Below are 18,381 nucleotides of genomic sequence, written 5' to 3' on the forward strand. Positions count from 1 at the left end.
TATACAACTAGTGGTAGTAAAACACACGTCAAGCAGATACTGGCAGAAAGAGGAATGATCATAAATAACTATGGGAGAAACACAAATAGCTTTCTATAGCAGACCACAATCAGCATGTAATAAGCACAGAAAGCCATTACAGTAAGGGGATTATGTAAATTATGAAAAAAGACATTATTTACATTTCTCTATCTCAGTCTTTGTCTATTACTGAGTTTAGTTTTGAAATCACAGACAGTTTCCAGTGAGAGGTCCTTAAATCATTCATTAACCATAAATTAAAAAAAAAAAAAAAAGCAGTCAAGAAGCAGTGTAGTCAAAACAAATCCTGCCTGTTGCTCTGAGATTTGTGCTATTACTGTTCAAACTGAAGTCAGATGCTGCTGTTTTATTTGTTGTCAGTAAGAAAATTAAGAAGAGTAGACATCAGTAAGCCATCATCTCATCCCTCCCTGATTGCCTGTGCTATTAGTTTGGAGACACTTGTTCATTGCTGGTAGGCACCAGCCACCTGCGTGTGCCACCCGGTAGCATACTGAAGCTGCCAACCAAGCCAGCTGTGCTCAAGTAACTCTAGTTCACATCTGTAGGGCAAACTTGAGGGAGTAAAGGTTTGGGGAATACACTCATCACAGCAGGAGCTCTCTCAGATGAGAGGCATCTCTTCTCAGTGGCTCTGTAAAGCTCTATGCACACAGCCCTGGCATGCCAGCCAAGCTAAAAATAATAATCACATGAAGAGAGGCTTATTTACTGATAGTCAAAAAGGGCATTTGCTGGAAAGTGCTCACCTGGCAGCTGTTGCTGGCTTCCAGTACCTGCAGAAGAGATGCTGCCCGTCAGCATTGATGATGTGGGGCAGGTCTTTGTACGGGATGTTTTGAGGACTCCGCTTTGGCGAACTTTCCTCTGGCATTCTGGAGGAATGACCTGCAAGGTGTTAGAAGAAACAAGAGAGACTTTAAGACAGGTGAAGGCAAGACAGAGGCTGATGGGCTTGGTAGCCACGGACAGTCAGGAAAGTAAGGCAAGCACCACTGATGGAAGTCTTCCTCCAAAGCCCCATCCGGACAGCCCCCCAAATCTTTCCTGCTTTAAACTGAAACAGAGCATTTTTGTTCAGAAAATTTGGGGGGGAGGACACTGAAGGGGGGGGAAAGAAGGAAGATCAATCCACCATTACTACTTCAGTACAGCTTTCCCTCTCCCACTTCTCCCATCTGTGTTTATTTGTGAAACGGATCTTAAAAAGAATATTTTAGCTGCAATCAAGTGCAGATTGTACGGCAACCGCCACAGCTATGAAAAGACAGCTGCATAAAAGATTTATCTCTGCCTCAACATCTCCGAAGAAGAGCGGAGGGCTCGCAGCAGCAGAGGGCTCTGCTTCATCATGAAGATCTTCTCCGGCATCTCCAACAGCAAGGTGGTGGCGGTGGGGAGCGCAACATTTCCCAACAGAAATGGAAACGAACCTGTTTTCATCCTGTGCAAGGCTTGGCATTCTAGTGGGAAGCCGGCATGGCGAGGCAAACAGCTGAGGCTTTTCGCATCTCGCTGCGGAGCCGCTCTCACAGCCCCCCGAGCACGCAGCCCCCCCCGGGGGGCTCCGGTGCCGGGCGGGCTGCTCGGGGCTCGCCGCCGCTCCTCTCGCCGCTTTGCTCTCTCTCTTTGAGAAAAGTCGCTTGGGTAATTTCACCACTTCTTGTTCATTTCATCACTTTTTTTTTTTTTTTTTTTTTCCTCTCCCTCTTCCCCCCCCCCTCCCCTTCCCCTCCCCTCCCCTTCAAACAAATCGCGTGTGCGGGCTGAAGTGGCGGCTGAAGTGGGAGGGGAAGGGTGGGGAGAGGGAGGGCTGGCGGGTGGGAAAAGCTGCAGCCCGCTTTCCAGAAGCTGCTGCACACATCAAAGGCACCTTGAACGCACGCAGCTGGAGCAGCGCGCAAAGTTCCTGCGGCCGCAGGTTGTTTGCAACTTTCCTGCCTGCTGCCGCCGGCGGGGTCGCGGCCCCGGCGGCGGGGGGAGCCGAGGGATGGAGGGACGGGGGTTTAGGGGGGGGGGATCCTTTTATCCCGGCGAGCCCCGCCGCCAAGCAGCCTCGGGTGCAGCCCAATTTGCCCACAGGGAGGGAGGAGGAGGAGGAGGAGGAGGAGGAAGGGGAGAGGAGGAGGAGGAGAAGAAAGAGGAGGAGGAAGAAAGGGGAGGAGGAGAAAAGGAGGAGGAGGAGGAGGAAGGATTCGAGCACCCACTCCAGCTCAGGTCTTTCTCGTCCCGGCTCGCTGCCCTAGTACCCCACCAGGAGCGGAGCAGCACGATGGGCACCGGTGCCAGTACCCCGCTTTCCCCCCCTTTTTCCATCCCCTCGGTCCCCCCCCGGTTCCCCGGGGGCTGCCCAGCCCGGGGGGCTCCTCACCGGCTCGGCCTCCCCCGCCGGGGCTCCTCCTGCCCCTGCCCCTCCCGGGCATCCCTGGCACGGACCTCCCTTTGTGGTCCCCAAGCCAAATTTTGGGGTCAGATGGGACACGCAGGGAAGCTCGGGTCTTCCAGGCTCGGAGGAGCACCCCAGCACCTTGGTTTGCACCCTTGGTGCATAAAAGCGATTTAACAATCCAACATTTACCCAGATGTAGTGCGGGTAATTACCAGAGCTCATACTCAATACATATGTTACAGCTGTATAATTGGAGATATATTTTATGGCACATGACATTTGCTTATGAAAATTGTCGCAGCAAGGTTCCCCGCGGTTGAAATAGCTTCCCAGCCCAAAGGCATCCAGATACCGAGTTTTGTCATTTAATACTGGTAAGTGCTTAGCGTTTATTGAGTGCTTTCAATTTGTTTGTATTAAGAGCACAGATTCAGGCCTTTTATGTTTCATCACGCTAATAATATAAACTTTAATTTTTAGATGCCTACATATAATTACAGGTCTCAGGGCTTTTTAAGAAGAGGCAGCTCTTTGCAATATTTCTTAAAGCTAGGCAATGTGCTCAGTAAGTCCAAACCTCTGAACAAAGGCTGAAGGAAGGAAAGAAATATATGCAAACAATAATAACAATAAATGCAAAACCTCTGAGATGACCATACAAAAAAATAAAAAGGAAATCAAAAGCAGATTTTTTCCTCTTTCAGTGTCATTTATATTAAATGCCCTAGAGGGGGCTTTAGTTATAAACTGCAAAAGAAAAATTACATATTCCTGTAAGTGCCATTGTTTAACAAAAAACGTTTATGGCTGCTTATAATGAGCAAGATTTAGGTCAGATGGGGTCTTGGCCAGAGTCCTGGGAGCTGTACTCGGAGGTGTATAATTTGCTAGGCCAGCTACCGGCTGCGCAGGGGTGGGTGGTATTAAAGAGCTATCACCAGTCAGCTCCAGAGCTGCGAGAATCAAGGGCACGTTTGTTTATTTAAAGGAGGCAGATCAGATAATAACTGGATTAAAAAGAGAAGAAAGAAGGGAAGACCCCTCTTCCCCAGCTCACACAGTTTATCAGCCAGGAACACTTCATGCTTCCCTACAGCGGTCTGTGAAACCTGATTCGAGGGGCAGGCTCCTCTCCCGCTGTGGTGCTGGGAATATCCGAGTTCCCAGGGCCACAGAGAGGTGGGGGAGACGACGAAAAATCTCTGCCCATAATTCAAGATAAAAATAGCATCTGAAAGCAAATAACCTTTGCTGGGACACGAGGATGGGATACTGCCTTTGAGAGCCTGCCCTGGTCAGCCCGGATGCATGACCCGCTTGCCATGCAGCCAGCCTCTGCATAATGGCAGCAGGGCTGTGGTCCAGCCTGTGCTCTCTGCCAGGCCCAGGGTCTCACTGTCACACAGGAGTGGATGAGTGGAGCATGAACCAACCCATCCGTTCCTTCTCTCCATCCTTCTTGAGCCCACAGGAATCTGGGGACATTTCTTTGCATGGATAGCACACACCTCCCTCCCGTCTTGTGATAACATCATAAAAATGAATGAGATGCAAGCGATGACTACGTGCATTCTATTCATAGGGAGTTTAAGCTGTGAATGAAAATCCACCTGAGAAAACTGTATTGAGTCTGAAGGATTCACCCAGCAGATATCAAAACAATACACAAGGCTTGAGCAGGGTGTTTATTGCATGCTGGGATCCTGGTGAGAAATCAAAGGGATGTGTGAGCATGCAGTATTTAAGAGACTATAACAACTTCTCTTCTCTGTGGAGTGAAATACATTTTGGAAATACAGTTTAAGCTAAACCAACTTCTTAATAAAAAATAGAAACACACTTGGTGAATCTTTACACTTACTCAGTGATCACACTTTGAAGAGAAAGGTGTTTGTTTTATTAAAGACTGAACCATGCTTAATTTAAGCAAATCCATTGATGTATAAGGAGTACAAAGAAAAAGATTAGGTCTTCAAATGAGGCAAATTTTAGGAAAAGAATCAGTTTATGGAAAGATAGGGAAAAAAAAAAAACTGTCATGAGAAGTTTTTATGACAACAAGGGGAGACAGAAGAAAGGGGAGCCCTGGATGGATGGGAGACATCATGGAGGGCTGGAATTTAATTCTGATTGTGGGGCAGGGGAATGAGAGAGAATTTTGTCATTAGGCTTTCATTCACAAAATGGGTCATAACTTGTTGGAATGCAGAGGTAAGTAGACTTCATGAGTTCCCTCTGCTTTGGTTGACAGTATCACACTCCTAAATTCTGAAGGAATATTGCCTGGGAGGGGGATTTGATGGAGTGCGGGTGCTACACCATGTGTGATTCTGCTGAACAGTACCTCAAGGAGAACTTTTGATGATGAAAAGGAGGAAAAAAATAATAGAGGAAGATGCAATGACAAAATACCTAAGTAGTACATGGTTGTGGAAGAATCCCCTCCAACAGAAAAATGCTTGAATTTACAGTAAGCAGGGAGCAGCTGGAGAGCAGCAGACAGCACAAGAGGGAGCACATGGGAAACAGGGAGAGATGAAGCATGAAGAGGAAGAATTCAAATCAAGTGAAAAGCAAAGAACCCGATGTCACTAAAGCTGTCAGTGCAGTCATTCTTTTGGTTTTGCCCTTCTCTTTGGCTATTTGTTTTATTTATCCCTAGACAGAGTCCAGTTAGTCATCTTTACTTACTGGTGCTATCTGCCTTGGCTTGCCTGTTGGTATCCCGAGTAAGACATATCCAGGAGTGGGCATTGAAATCAACTCTTTCTGTTTTCCTATAAAATATCTATTTTAATGCATTGAAGCCAAAAACTAAACTTGGTGTCAGGCAAACCAGACCGAGGAAGAAAATGTTAAAGGACAGTGTTTTATTGATCAAGTTGAGCTTAATGATATCAGCAGAAATTAAAATGAGCCTGGCATTGGTCTGCAATTCTACAGTGCCATGTACCTCTTCCCAAACTATTGCTAAGTGAGATGGAGAAAGGCTGAAGTGTTAGCACAGGAATATGTGAGTACCACAGAGACAGCTTGCAGGCTTCCATCAGTTTGTTGCTTATCAGTAATTTCTTTTTCTGTTTTCATTTGCTCTAATCACAGAGGGAATAGAATTATTAGAGGAAGCTGCAAGTGGTTTAATACCTCTAGATGCTAACTACAGTGAAGTAATAAAGTATTTTTATCATGTAAATGAAAATAATTAGAGATAAATATAGCACTAATTTTTTGTAGGTAATAGAGGTAATAAAAATACTGCAAATCCTGCTGTCATTAGAAGTCACTTATAAATTTGTGACTGCAAACAGTAGCTATATGAGTGAAGTGATTGGTATTCTGCCTGTGCTACTAATTTGACAGGACCAAAAATATCCACTTAAAAATACACTGCTTGGATATAGGTTTCAGTCCTTTAAACTGATGTATAGAGAATGACCCATCCTACATACATGCTAATTTCAGAGCCAGTTGCTTTTAATTACAGAAGCAATACATGTTCTGTTTGGTGGTTGATTTGTTGATTTTTTAATTAAAATACAAACAAACAAAACCCACCAAGAATATTAATACCAGATTCTGAGACATTCTTAGTAAGAAAAAAATTAACAGGCATCCTCCAAAGGTAGCAAATGCAAAATGAAAGGATGAAACTCACCCTAAAGTTTTGTCTGTAGAGGGAAAATTGCCAGAGTTATTCTAGCAACTCTCTGCTTGAGTATACATACGATTGTTTGTTTGTTTGTTTGCTTGTTTTTTAAATTCTCGTGTAACCTCAGCAGTGCCCCAAGGGAAAGGGCCTGGGTAGGTGCTGCAGGTAAGAGCTCCCTGCTCGGATTTCCCGGTGCTGAAGCCCGGGGCTGTGCAGGCGTTGCAGCGAGGAGTGCAGCTCGCCGGCACTAGAGGGCACAGCAACAGCTCCTCTGGAGCCCCTGGACACGCTAACCCTAACAAATCCGGCTCCCTAATTAGTGTGGGTGAGTTTTTAAAGCTTTTTTTTTTTTTTTTTTTTTTTTTTTTTTTTTTTTTCACTTTATCATTAGAGGGTTTACTTAAAACATATATCCCTTTTTATCTCTCTGGCCCGGTGGTGGTTTCTAAATAAAAGTTTCCTGTAAAGAAACACAATTACTCATTTTCCATCTGGATTTACACACATCAGGAGAATAAACTCCAGTGTCTGATACCCTAGACAAGCACACTGCTGCAACACTTGAAGGGAAATCCTGTCCTTGTCATGGTGAGGACAGAGAGATTAACGAGTCTGCTACGGGATGGCATTTCCTATTTTACTGCATGTAGCCATGTCACTGCTGATACAGTGTTGGTCACCTCTATGGGACCAGGGTTTTATGACAGAAAATATAATTAAAAGGTGTCCTAAAGGAAAATACTCTTAACTATGAATTTTAATATGCATAAAAATCAGCTCTAAAATAATCTTATAATTTTTCTACTGCTGGAATTACATTCTCAATTTTGAGAAGTACCTGCCCATTCCTTTTCTCATTTCCATGACAAACGATGGCTGCATAATCCACTTTACCAACCCAACATCATTGTATCAGGACAAAATAATGCAGCAAAAAGCTACAGCTATTCTGTCGTGGTTAGAGTGGTGCTTTATTTTGGTAGCCAAACTGGAAGCACTGACTGGAGAAGAGTTATTATTGTGCCGCCTGGTTTTCTTGCTGCTTTGCAATTGACAAAGCATCATTTATCATGCTTTGCATTCCAATTTTTCTTTGCATGTTTTCCAGCTCATCATAACATAATTATGTTTCTGTTTCTTCCAGCCAGGGGCCGATACTTTCTTTTACTAAGACAACAGCTGCACTGCACAACCTTGATGAATCCCCATAAGGGTAAATGTGTCTGTGGTGCTTGTTTCTGCCTTGGCAACCCAAATGTTCAAGATCTTTTTTATGACAAATGTTGTTTTAAAAAAGCACCCAACCCTGGTGCTTTCATAGCATTTTTCAAAGTTAGGTTTTATGTTGTAATTTAGATTTGAAATATTAAATGTCCTGGCGGGTTTGCAATTTTAAGGCTTCTCTTCTAACATTTCTTTTTTGTAGTGTATAGATTTGTAAATGCTGAGATGGAATTTTATAGGGCCATAATAATTGATATGAAATTTATTTTTTGAATGCAACTGATTTTATGTGTATCAGCACAACATAGAGGTATGTGTTACGCTCCTAAAAGGCATCGTAAGGCAGCTGTGGTGGTACAGGTGAGTCATGTCCTACCTTGGCCTCGGTTGCTCCAGCCACACTGAAAGGTAAGGGTAAATATATCAGCCTGGTTTATGAACTGCATTAACTACTAGTGTGGAAAATGTCATGGAAGACATGGTGGTTTTATTATTACTTATTGAGATATATTATTTATCTCTAATTTGGTGCATTGTACCTGAGATTTCGAAGTGGTTTCAAAAGGAAGGATATTTTTATTTTGCAAGGGAGAAATCAGAACAGAGACAAATAGGGCTCAATACTGGGGTCAGCCAAGGGCTGAATCCATTCTTAATGGCTTCCAATTTTGTTTACTCAATTATACAATTACTATTTCCAACCTCATCTCAAAATACAGCATCAGAGTCCCAGGAACAATGCAAGCAGTAACTTTTCAGTCATTAAGGATTCCCTAGATTTACAAGTACAGGGAATACTGTGCCCTGGACAATGTCATGGGACACATGTCTGGACAACTGCATTCTTCAGGGCAAAGTGTTCCCTCCAATTTTGCTTTCTATGCTAATGTCTTGGGTATTATTACTGCTGCCACCACTGTTTGAAGTTTAGCTATATTTCAGGGGTAAAATTACAAACATTTTATACGTGAAGGCAAGAGTTTTAGCTTATGATCACTCTTAGTTACATCTATGTGCTCAGTGAGCTAAGGATGCTTTGGGATGTGTGAGCACAAAAGCATAGGTAGGAATGTTTCAGTTCTGTCCAACACATTGATTACTGGTGTAATTGGCTGAAGGGCTCTTTGGTGTTGATAGGAAATGTACCTGCTTAGTCAGGGCTAAATTTATCTTCCATCCACAAATCGTGAGTTTTGGCTGTTGCCAGAGAAGGTAGCAGGCTTATTGTTTTGGATATACATCGAACTTATGGATGATGAGAAGAGTTTGTTTTGTGTTATTTCTTCCTTATAACCCCATGGCAAATTCTGTCAGACTCTGCCCATGTATTTTATATATATATATATATGTATGTATGTATATTTTCTCATTTATCCTTGGTTTCTCTACTCTGGCCACTCACACACAGTCAATGTAAGGCTGTGTAAGATGTGCATTTTCTTTCTGATTCATGTACAGTAATTACTTCCTAACATCTGCCTAACAGATTTCATAAGAAAAGTAACTCTGCAAATATTAAAAAAAAAAAAAAATTAATGTATGAAATCTTTGAAATCTCTATTACTGGGTTTTGTTATCCACAGCTGACTGGATTCATTCCCAGCCAGGAAGCTGGTTCAGCAAAACAGCTGCATTAGTTATTTAACTGGAGGCCAGATTCTGCTCTTGCTCACCCTGATGTAAATCAGAAGTAGTACTGGAGAAAGTGAAGAATATCCATCAAGCAAAGAACATATCAGAGGAGTAGTCAGCATTATGGTATGGAACAACCAGGGGAACTCTAGCATTTATTCTGCTTTCCTGGTACAGGAACTGCATAGTGTCCTACAACAACCTTCCACCAAGCACACAGCTCTCTCCTGGCACTATTCTTGTGTACATGCACTGCGGTAGCACCAAGCAGACAAAAAAATAAGGCCCTGTTGTGCTCAGTGTTGCAACTCAATACCACAAATTCACATGTAACTTATTCCGTAGTAAACACCATGTTCACTACTGTTTGCATCTGGTTCTTAATTGTTCCCTCTCAGTTATTTGATTTTTACAGTATCTGCTACAAATTACTTTACAGCTCCTAGTGCAGGAAAATATGCTCGTTGGTTTTCCTCCTAGGCTGAACTGATGCATACAAAGATTAACCCAAAAGCACACTTTGGGAAAGAGGATGTCAAATGAGAAGCAATACAGTAAAAAAGAGGATAGAACATCCGTAAACACCTGAAGTATTTCATACAATATTGTATCTCAAGACAGCAAAAGATTGGTACCAGAGCCTCATGTGCTTTGGAGATGGACATCTTCAATCCTCCAGGCCTTTAACAGCCCGCCTATTTGATTGTATTGCAAAGTTACAGCATGTGCTGGTAATAACATCCAAAGCTACCGTATTTCGGTGTTCTTCCCCCAGTCCTCAGCCTGCTGCCCCCGGCACAAGATATTTGTAATATCTTGGATACAACCTTTGATTCTCTTGTTTGTTTCTCTTGGTTTTGTTTGTGCTTTGGAGTCCCAAGCATCTGCAGTGGCTGTGGGCTGGTAATATCAGTGCAAATACCCTATGCAGACCTATCAGCAGGGTTCCCTGAACTCCTGTACATAGGAATCTTATAGTTCCCAGCAGTCTGCTTTGACACCAGCACCTGTATTGATTTTACTTGTTGAATTTTCCTGGTACATTACTGAATCTTCTCTGGAGTTACAGCAACTGCCTTTTGTAGAAATCTAAGGTTTGGAGATGCTACCCTTCCAGGCAGGAAGGAAGCACTCGGCTTCTGTACGAAGGCACATGCATTAAACACCTTCATTCCCAAACCTTGGAACATTTTGAGGAAGAGGACAGCAGAAGGAAAGCCACAACATTTAGCACTTGAGCCACACCTGTGCCATGATGCCTTTATGAGACATGCTGGGCAAGGCACGTGTCCTGAGTCCCATCCTGAGATCCATACCCAGCACCTGAGCTCCTGCAGTCACGTAGTTACAGCAGTTTAAAACAAGGATAAACTTCCAACCTTTGATATTGTGGGACTCAATCTGAAATGTGACAAGGTGAAACCAAGCCAGTGATATCAGCCTGAGACCAAGGTCTCCCTCTTCAGGCAAGTCTCTGTCGTGGCTCTTCTGTTTCCACTTTTGCCCTCCAGTTTCAAGGTTCTCCAGCAATATGTTCTGCAACAAACTGGGATTTCTGGGGCAACTTCAGTAAGATTAGAAGTATATCCTGCTGCTGCTTTGCGATCTGTCAACATGAATGATTCATTCAACACTGAACCCCTTGGCCATTCATATCTATATGATGATCAAATATATTTTTAATTATCAATCTGAGGTAATTTTTTTTCTTCATACTAGACAATACCCAACTGTATTGTAAGAGCTGTTGGGAGCAAGCCAGAGAATTTGGCAGCAAGACATGGAACATTTGGGCTTTCGACACTTAGGAGCATATGGAAAGAGGTTTGGAAAGGTGCCACATGGGGTGTTACTTGGAAGATGCTACATTTCTTCATCGTTTTTTGTGGACAGAAGAAATTTCACTTTTTTGAAGGATCCTAATTCCTGTTCGTTTTCTATGATGTACTGCTGCTCTGGAACTAACCACTATGTTCAGTAGCAAATCAGCTGCATGTTTATGGGCAGCTGCAGATGGGTAATTATACAGGTGACAGTATTACAGATCTTCCCAAGTTCTTACCTCCAAATTCATGAGATCCCTCACAGCTGAACACAAAAGGCTACAGTCTGGTGACTGAGACTACGGAGGGAATGAGGATGTGCGGTGCCTGGCCTGAGCCAGGATGTGCGCCTCTTGCTGAGGACAAAGCCCTGCGAGGTGGTCCATTATTTCTGCTCCCCCTGTGGCCAGCTGTCCCCCCATCACCACAACACCCATGGACAGATGGACACTTTGGGCTGTCCACCTCTGGCACGTACTTTCATCGTGTGGGAATGGGAGAGAGGAGCCACCTCCAGATGAATGTTGAGGAGTGGACATCCAAGTAGCAGCAGCATCCTTGGGCCACGTTAGGGACAAATGTCTCATGCCTTTGACAGGAGAAGTCCACTTCTCTCAGAGTTATTGCCTCTGTTTGTCAGAAAAGCCATGCATACTTTCCTTCATATGTTGGTAATTCATTTGCCATAACTGCTGCTTAGGAACATGTTTTCATGCATTTTTTGTGGCATAATTGTGCATTAGGTATGGGGCTGAAGCAAATGCAGAATTTATTGGAATACGCAAACCTACATATGTTGTCTTAATTTGCGCTATTGGCACATGAGCCCTGCGGCTCAGTGAATTAATCTCTCCAACTGGTAGGAAAGCTCCATCATCATCTTGGTTCAGCGATGAGGGACAAAGGCCAAGAGATCTGCAGGGGCTTTTACGAAGTGATAAAGTAACAGCAGTAAGAACTATGGTCCCACTTTGTGTCCTGAGCAATAAAGCACCCAGCTCTGCCAGGACTACATCTGGACAGCAGGATGGAGGCTCTTCAGGGTTTTTCCCTCAATGCTTGTCCCCTGTAGCTCAGACCAGGGCAGGCCACAGCTCTTTTTACCCTGTGTGTGCTCTGGTTTCCTTCCTGGTGCAGGTGTAAGGGTGGTGGGAGGAGGTGTGTGCCCAGCTCCCCTCCAGCTTGGGTGTGTGCTCATATCGAGGAGATGGGAGCTGCCCTCAGACCCTGAGCTTTGATTCCAAACTGAGTGTTTCTTGCCCACGTGGCCACTGGTGCTTTTTCACTTGCATTTTCATGTCACAGTTCATTTCAACACAGGACAAGTTCCTGTTATTTCTTTGCTAAAGGCACGCTGGGAGTCACCACGGTATCTCCAGGCTATGAAAGGGATGAGCAAAGGCTAAGAAAGTGGCATCCAGGAGCAGGGGCTGAGAGCATGAAGGAATTGGTGACCAGATGGAGGAAGGAACATTTCCTCTGAAGGAATTCAAAGCCCTGTGGCAATAGCTCTTGAGGATTGACCGTGCAGGTCAGGAGAGCAAAAAAGACAGGAAAAAGCTGAATCATCTGAATGGGATTTATTTTAGAATGAAACCCCTGCATTCCTGAATAAAAGCTGGGAACAATCTGGTGAGTTGGGAGCATTTTTTAGCCACGTATCCTGTGGCTGTGGCATTTCTGAACCAGCTAAATTCTTACTTACAAGGTTTTTAGTATTTTATTTCTTCTTACAGGACATGTAAGCCTGACAAACATTACAGTTATTTTTTTTCTACTCTGTGTGGCCACAATGGCTTCATGTTCTGCTATTCTGGGTATGCAGTTCCCTTCCTGAGTTTCAATTTTTATCTCCATTTAGAATTCTTCTTTTTGACCCTAACATGGTTATGTCCATAATTTTCTTAGCGACACTAAAAGCCTATAAACTAATGTACAGAACAGCATTTCCACAACCCCCATCCAGTTACATGCTTCTTTGCATCTGCATTCCCATCTCTACAGATCTAAAAGAAGAACAAATTCTCTCCTATCAGCCCATTCCTTCTGTCTGATTAACTGGCTGCTATCAGGGGTTTTCCTTTGCACTGCTACAGCTTCATTTCCAGAGAAAGAAACCCGGTGGATGTTAAGCTCCCGGACTGTGGCACCACTGAAAAAAAAAAAAAATCATCTTTCTGTTTCTACCAAAGGGCTGGCAGTGCGTTCTCAGTCAGGCTGCTCTGAAAATCAGCAGCTATTTGCCTGAAGGCATCAGGCAGTGCAGTGTAACTCAGCAATAACTGCTTGTCGGGGGATCAGGAGGGAAGCCCCACAAGAAAGACTGTAGGTGCAGGAGCACTGGTGAGCAGTTCAATTCAGGGGTTTTCTGTGGCCTTTTATTTTTTAAGGTTGCCTGAATTTGTCGAAGGCTCTTTCATTTAGGCGACAGAAAGGCCTACAAATTAAGCAACATCTAGCTCCTAATGTGTGAAACTGTAATTTGCATACATCACGGCAGCTGCTGAGTCGGCCCTTATTACCTCCGCTGGAGTGTTAATTTAGCCTCAACTTTCTCATTTATTTAAATGAGAAAGCAGCGGGTGGCTGGCATGCCACATTATCCGTGAGGCAACCTGGGATTCAGGTTGACAGAGCCAGGAAGAGCTTTCAATTCAGAGGGCCTGCAGGGGTGCTGCTCCCTGGGCTGGTGGACACAGGCGAGCCCGGGGTTGCCCTTGCTCTGCTCTAAAGGTCAGCACTCGTCCTAAGGAAAAAAGAAATCAGTGTTGTGTTTGGACTGAAAAAAAGAGATAATAGGATTAAAATGGATTCTCTGGTCAAGTAAATCTCTCTGTTTTCCCTGTATATATGTATTCAAGCTGACATGGTGTATGTGGATATGATAACCAACACACCATAACTGGCTGTAGCAGAAGGCACACACAACAACCTCCACTTTCGGAGCACCTTGTGAAATGAGGTTCAGCACGGTGATCAGGACCTGAATGCACCCCAGCTCCTTGCTCATAAGGGAGGATTTTGGAGCCCTCCCTGCCCGCCGGGAGGAGGCAGCAGCTGTGTCCCCGAGGTGCCATGGCCAGCCTGCAGGCACTCAGCGCACTGCTGGCACAAGTGGATGAGCTGACATCACGGGACTACTCGCGTGCTGAAAGTAAAGCAAGATACCAGTCCCTGAGTCAGAGGCTGTCTTACACTCCGGGAAAAGAAAATATGCTCTGCACCAGGAAGGAGAGGATTAAGTCCTAGAAACAAGAAATTGGCCATTCCCAACCAACTCTAGGAACAAATGTAAATGTTGGAGCAATATAGAGCTTCTTCCTGCCTCACTGGGTGGGTTGCTGGCTCAATGCCGACATTTTTCCATTTTGCTTGGCACTGACCCTCCCCAGCCTTGTGCCCATGTGCCTGACACAAGCGCAGGGCTGAGGCACCTGGGGGTGTGGAGAAATGGCCGTGCTGGGGAGCACCCACAGGCACAGAGCCATGTGCAAGGGAATGGTTTTGCACCACTGGTTAATGAAGCATCTGTATGCATTTGTCAGCAGAGCCAGGGCAAAATTACAGAACCATGGCGAGAGAGAAAGAGGAGATAAGCTCAGCTCCATGCGTTGGTTGCAGCATTTCAGTCACAACAAAGGAAAACGGTGCCCCGAGTTTAACCAAGCTGATGTAGATCTCTTCTAAAGCTCCGCTCTAATTGACTGTGTCTTGTGTGCCCACATGCTGCTAGCCACGATGCAGCCTCGCCTATGGACAATTTGCATGCACACCACATAATTACCCATCAAAACAGGTTTTCTCCTTTTGGATGAGCTGTAAAGGCCATGTATCTGTTCCCAAAATCAAAGCACGCCCTTGGAAACTGGTGGGACTTTTGCCTAGCAAGGCAGTGTTTTTCCAGTAGGTTAATTACAGGATGTTGAGATTCAGAATGGGATTTCTTTGTTCATGCAGCTCCAGAAGGTACGGCACGGCTGGTGCCACGCAAAACTTGTTCTAAGACGTTAAGTTCAACATATATTTCCAAAACACCGATATAGTCACATCAAATGTCTCTCACACCTACTTCTTATCATTGTTTTAAAATTTGCTGTTAAAAGATCATGAGTTTGTTGTATTGCCACAGATATTTTCCATTTGCCATTAGCTTAACCTCGTTCAGCAAAACTTTTGTCTTCGCCCACTTCTCAGCCATTCATTTTTGTAAATCAAAATCACCATGACAACAGATAATGATATTAGAACAAAGGGATTGTGACTTAATTACATGAAGAAGGTGGAAACGGGGTTGGCTTACAGCAGAGAAAGCTTCTATTTCCATCAGACCTAGCCCAAGCCTGATTCACCGCTGCGTTACTCCACTTGTGCAGTCAGAAATTGCTCCTGGCAGCGGAGGGTCCCAGGCTGGCTCAGGGCTGCCCATTAATTCAGGGAATTAACAAGAGGAATGTTCAAAGTTTTGTGAACAATAAAAAGGAATTTGTCTTCAAAAGTGCTAGTTAGCATTTTTGTGAAGCAGGCTCATTACATTAGCTGAAGAAATGTACTCATAAAAGAAACATCGTTGTTATTATGGTAGCAGAGTGGTTTCGTATAAATAAAATTTATTACATATATGTTCCACGTGAACCATCGTGGTGCTATAAATGGTTCCACCTAACAGGAGAACAATGCAATTTAGGGGATATGGTTCATTTTTATCATAGCTGTGGCATTTCATCAGTTCACTGTTCCACCCTGGCTTCTGTGAAAACTATAGTATCAGATTGGGCATTTTTATTTCTAAGATAAAGCTGAACATTTAATAAGAACAATCTGGGAGTTTAGGCAGTATTTATCTTTGTAATCTGATCTATTGAGTTTTCTGACATGAGTAAACTTTAATCATGTTGATTTTTTCCTTTGTTTTGTAAACAATATATGTGAAATAGGCTTTTTAAAACAATGTATATCTTAATTTTCACCCTAAAACAAACTAATTGCTCTTAACAATTGAACATTACTGAACACTCCTCTCACCACTTTTGAAAAAGCCCTATAATAAAACCATCAGACTAAAAATCTAGATAAGGAAATACATTTCATTTTCAATTTTCTCAGAAGCTATTATGATCAATCAACCAATTAGTTCAGTGAATAAATAAATTAATGCCATTTAAAAAAGAACATTCTGAAAACCCCTTAATGTCTTTCTCAACTAAAAGTATAGGCTCAACATCAATCAATTTTATAACCCTAATTTTTGCTTAATCTTTTTTCCATCTTTGCTTAAACATATGGAGATATAAATAGTTTATTATGGCCCTCTTGATTCCCCTTTAATTTACGGAGTACAACACTATCGGAAGAGATCTGCAGCTGATGTAAATCAGCGCAGCCCCATTATTCTGGACCAATTTGGTGGGTCTGTTTCTGATTTACATCAGCATAAACAAGAAGACACTCAGGCCTTACGTCTGATTAAAAATATGTAGATAACACTTCTACACAATCAGGAATACTTTCTCCAAAACTGTCAGCCTTTGTAGAAAGAAATGCTTATTTCCCTTGAAAAGTGACATTTTACAAGCAATTCCAGCTCTTAACGAGGAGAAGAAAGTTTGGGGAAAATCCCAGCTGTAGAGATAGTGGTCTTGATTTTGAGTGTGGCTTAAATGGGGTGAGCTAGTAATTTGGTACCCCAAATTCAGCAGTGAACTTGGAGTCACCCTGGCCATTGCCTGTGCTGGCACTGCTCCCTGCACCATGATCAGCTGTGGCACAGCGGTGTGCCTGGTGTGGGGATGGGGATAGCATGCAGCAACAAGGAGGATCAGGAGAAGAGAGGAACAGAGCAGGGCTACCAGGCCTGCAGGAGCCTCCATGTCTGCAACATCAGCACCGTGAAGGGAGAGGTTTCTTCTCTCAACCTGTGCTGAGAGTACAAAGAGCCAGATCTCTAATGGATGGATCCCAGGTATATCTGAGGGGGGAATTTAAACTTTCCATATTATGGGTAAAAAATTGCTGAGATTCCAATAAGGATCTAGGTCTGGGAGGAATCCTGCCCTCTCTCAGTAATGGCAAAGCCCCCCTGTGTGTTTTCCTCCAGGGAAGGCTGGGAGAATGGGACAGGTCCACATCCACCACCTGGTCTTCAGCATCATCTTCTGCCCCTGAGGCAGGGCAGGAGCTGTGCCATTGCACAAGGACCCCTCAGTCTGGGATTGCTGAGTCTGGCCAGCAGCCATCCAGCCAGCACAGGGGCAGGAGAGCAGCATCAGTGCCAGTCGGCTGAGTCCCTGCATGCCCCCGCGCATGACATTTGAGCAGCTCCATGTCCCAGCCAGGAGCCCAGCTTGGTCTATTCATAGCCCCAGCACCTCGCCGTGCACCAGCAGCCCTGCTGCTATGTGCGATTTGTTTCCCTCCCTTTTGAGCCCTGTCTCGCCCACGCAGCCTCACAGACACCTGCCGCTGCCGGCGTCAGAAAGGTAGGTGTTAAATCTTTCCCCAGCTCGGAGCAGGATGGAGAAGGAAGCTCGATGCTGAGCAGGGTGGGCACCATGGCAATGCCAGGGCTGCTTTGGGCTGCTGGGTGCGTGGGCACTTTGTGGGCAGGAGTGTCTGGGTGTAGGGCTGGGGAAACACATGAGAATGTCAAGTGATGGAGCCTCTGCACAGCAATGCAGGGTCTGCTGCAGGCAGTTGTGTGGCAGGGAGGATGTAGGACCCGTTGCTTACTGTCTGGTGGTTCCAGAACTGAAGCCCTCAAAGTATTTTACACCTGCCATCCAGGTCAAAAAGGAGACACGAGATTAAATACAAACAAGGTTAGGATGGGAGCCCACAATCAACATGGGGTGTGCTTGCAGCTAGAAGGGGTTTGCCAGCAGGGTGGAAATAGGGTGCAGGGATCCTGGTCTGTGTCTGGGGTGCTTTGTGCCCCCAAAAGACTGCAGGCATCTGCCCTTGCTTCCAATAGGAAGTGTGGAGAAGGTCCTACCTCTCCCATCACCATATCTATATGTGTCTGGGATTTATCCTTACATCAGGAAGTTGAAAATGTTTCAGAGGGGACTGCAGATTTAGCACATATCAGATATGTGTGAGTCCAGGGGCCATTTTGGGTCTGTTGCTCCCTTCTTCCCATGGGTTTGCTGTGAACTTTCTTTTCTGTGGGAAAGGACGTACCCAGATACTGGCTTGGTAGTGACTGAAACTGAAACTAGAGAAATTTATGGGAAAGGCTGGATTTGAACAGTAAATAAAGCAGTGCTGATGTCAAGTTCTAAGGGTTTACAACACATAATTTATTTTAATTTCACTATTCAGTGACAGGGATACTAAGGTTTCACATGCTAGTATTTGCTAACCAAACAGACACATACTTTGGAATTTTATGTAAAAATTGGTGATTACAGTTCACAATTTTTCTGCTGTAAAAATACAGATAGAGTTTAGTCTGCACTACATGGTTAAAATGTTTCTTTTAATTGTAATACAGTCCAATCATAAAAGCACAGTATGATGTAATTGTTCCAGAAAGTAAGCCTTTCCTATGCTCTCCAGTATGGTTAGAATAAATCAAAGTGAGAAACTTCTAAGACCTTTGCCAGGCTCCTGAAAGAGCTAATAAA

General features: G+C 44.2%; 2 protein-coding genes and 1 long non-coding RNA gene across 4 annotated transcripts in view; 2 read left to right on the top strand and 1 right to left on the bottom strand.

Annotated features, from left to right (window-relative positions):
• MGLL (monoglyceride lipase) overlaps window positions 1-18,381 on the bottom strand; it is a 100,161-nt gene that overhangs the window by 61,468 nt on the left and 20,312 nt on the right. The window contains exons 1-2 of one of the 2 annotated variants that reach the window (XM_005011854.5): window positions 1,476-1,748; window positions 792-930 (exon numbers count right to left, since the gene is read on the bottom strand). In XM_005011854.5, coding sequence (XP_005011911.1) covers window positions 792-930; window positions 1,476-1,485 — 149 coding nt within the window. In that variant the 5' untranslated portion in view covers window positions 1,486-1,748. Of the gene's footprint in view, window positions 1-791; window positions 931-1,475; window positions 1,749-18,381 lie in introns of those variants that run through there. The other variant, XM_013092331.5, reaches the window with a different exon arrangement.
• Window positions 2,038-15,814, top strand: LOC140003583 (uncharacterized). The gene is made up of 3 exons (XR_011812477.1): window positions 2,038-6,405; window positions 7,225-7,293; window positions 8,888-15,814. It is a non-coding gene; the product is annotated as an uncharacterized lncRNA (long non-coding RNA).
• KBTBD12 (kelch repeat and BTB domain containing 12) overlaps window positions 16,212-18,381 on the top strand; it is a 39,042-nt gene continuing 36,872 nt past the window's right edge. Inside the window, exons 1-2 of the mRNA XM_021267025.4 lie at window positions 16,212-16,718; window positions 16,854-17,235. The gene's annotated coding sequence lies outside the window, so the exon portion shown is untranslated. The remainder of the gene's footprint in view (window positions 16,719-16,853; window positions 17,236-18,381) is intronic.

This window comes from Anas platyrhynchos, chromosome 13, assembly GCF_047663525.1.
Source record: "Anas platyrhynchos isolate ZD024472 breed Pekin duck chromosome 13, IASCAAS_PekinDuck_T2T, whole genome shotgun sequence".
NCBI lineage: Eukaryota > Metazoa > Chordata > Aves > Anseriformes > Anatidae > Anas > Anas platyrhynchos.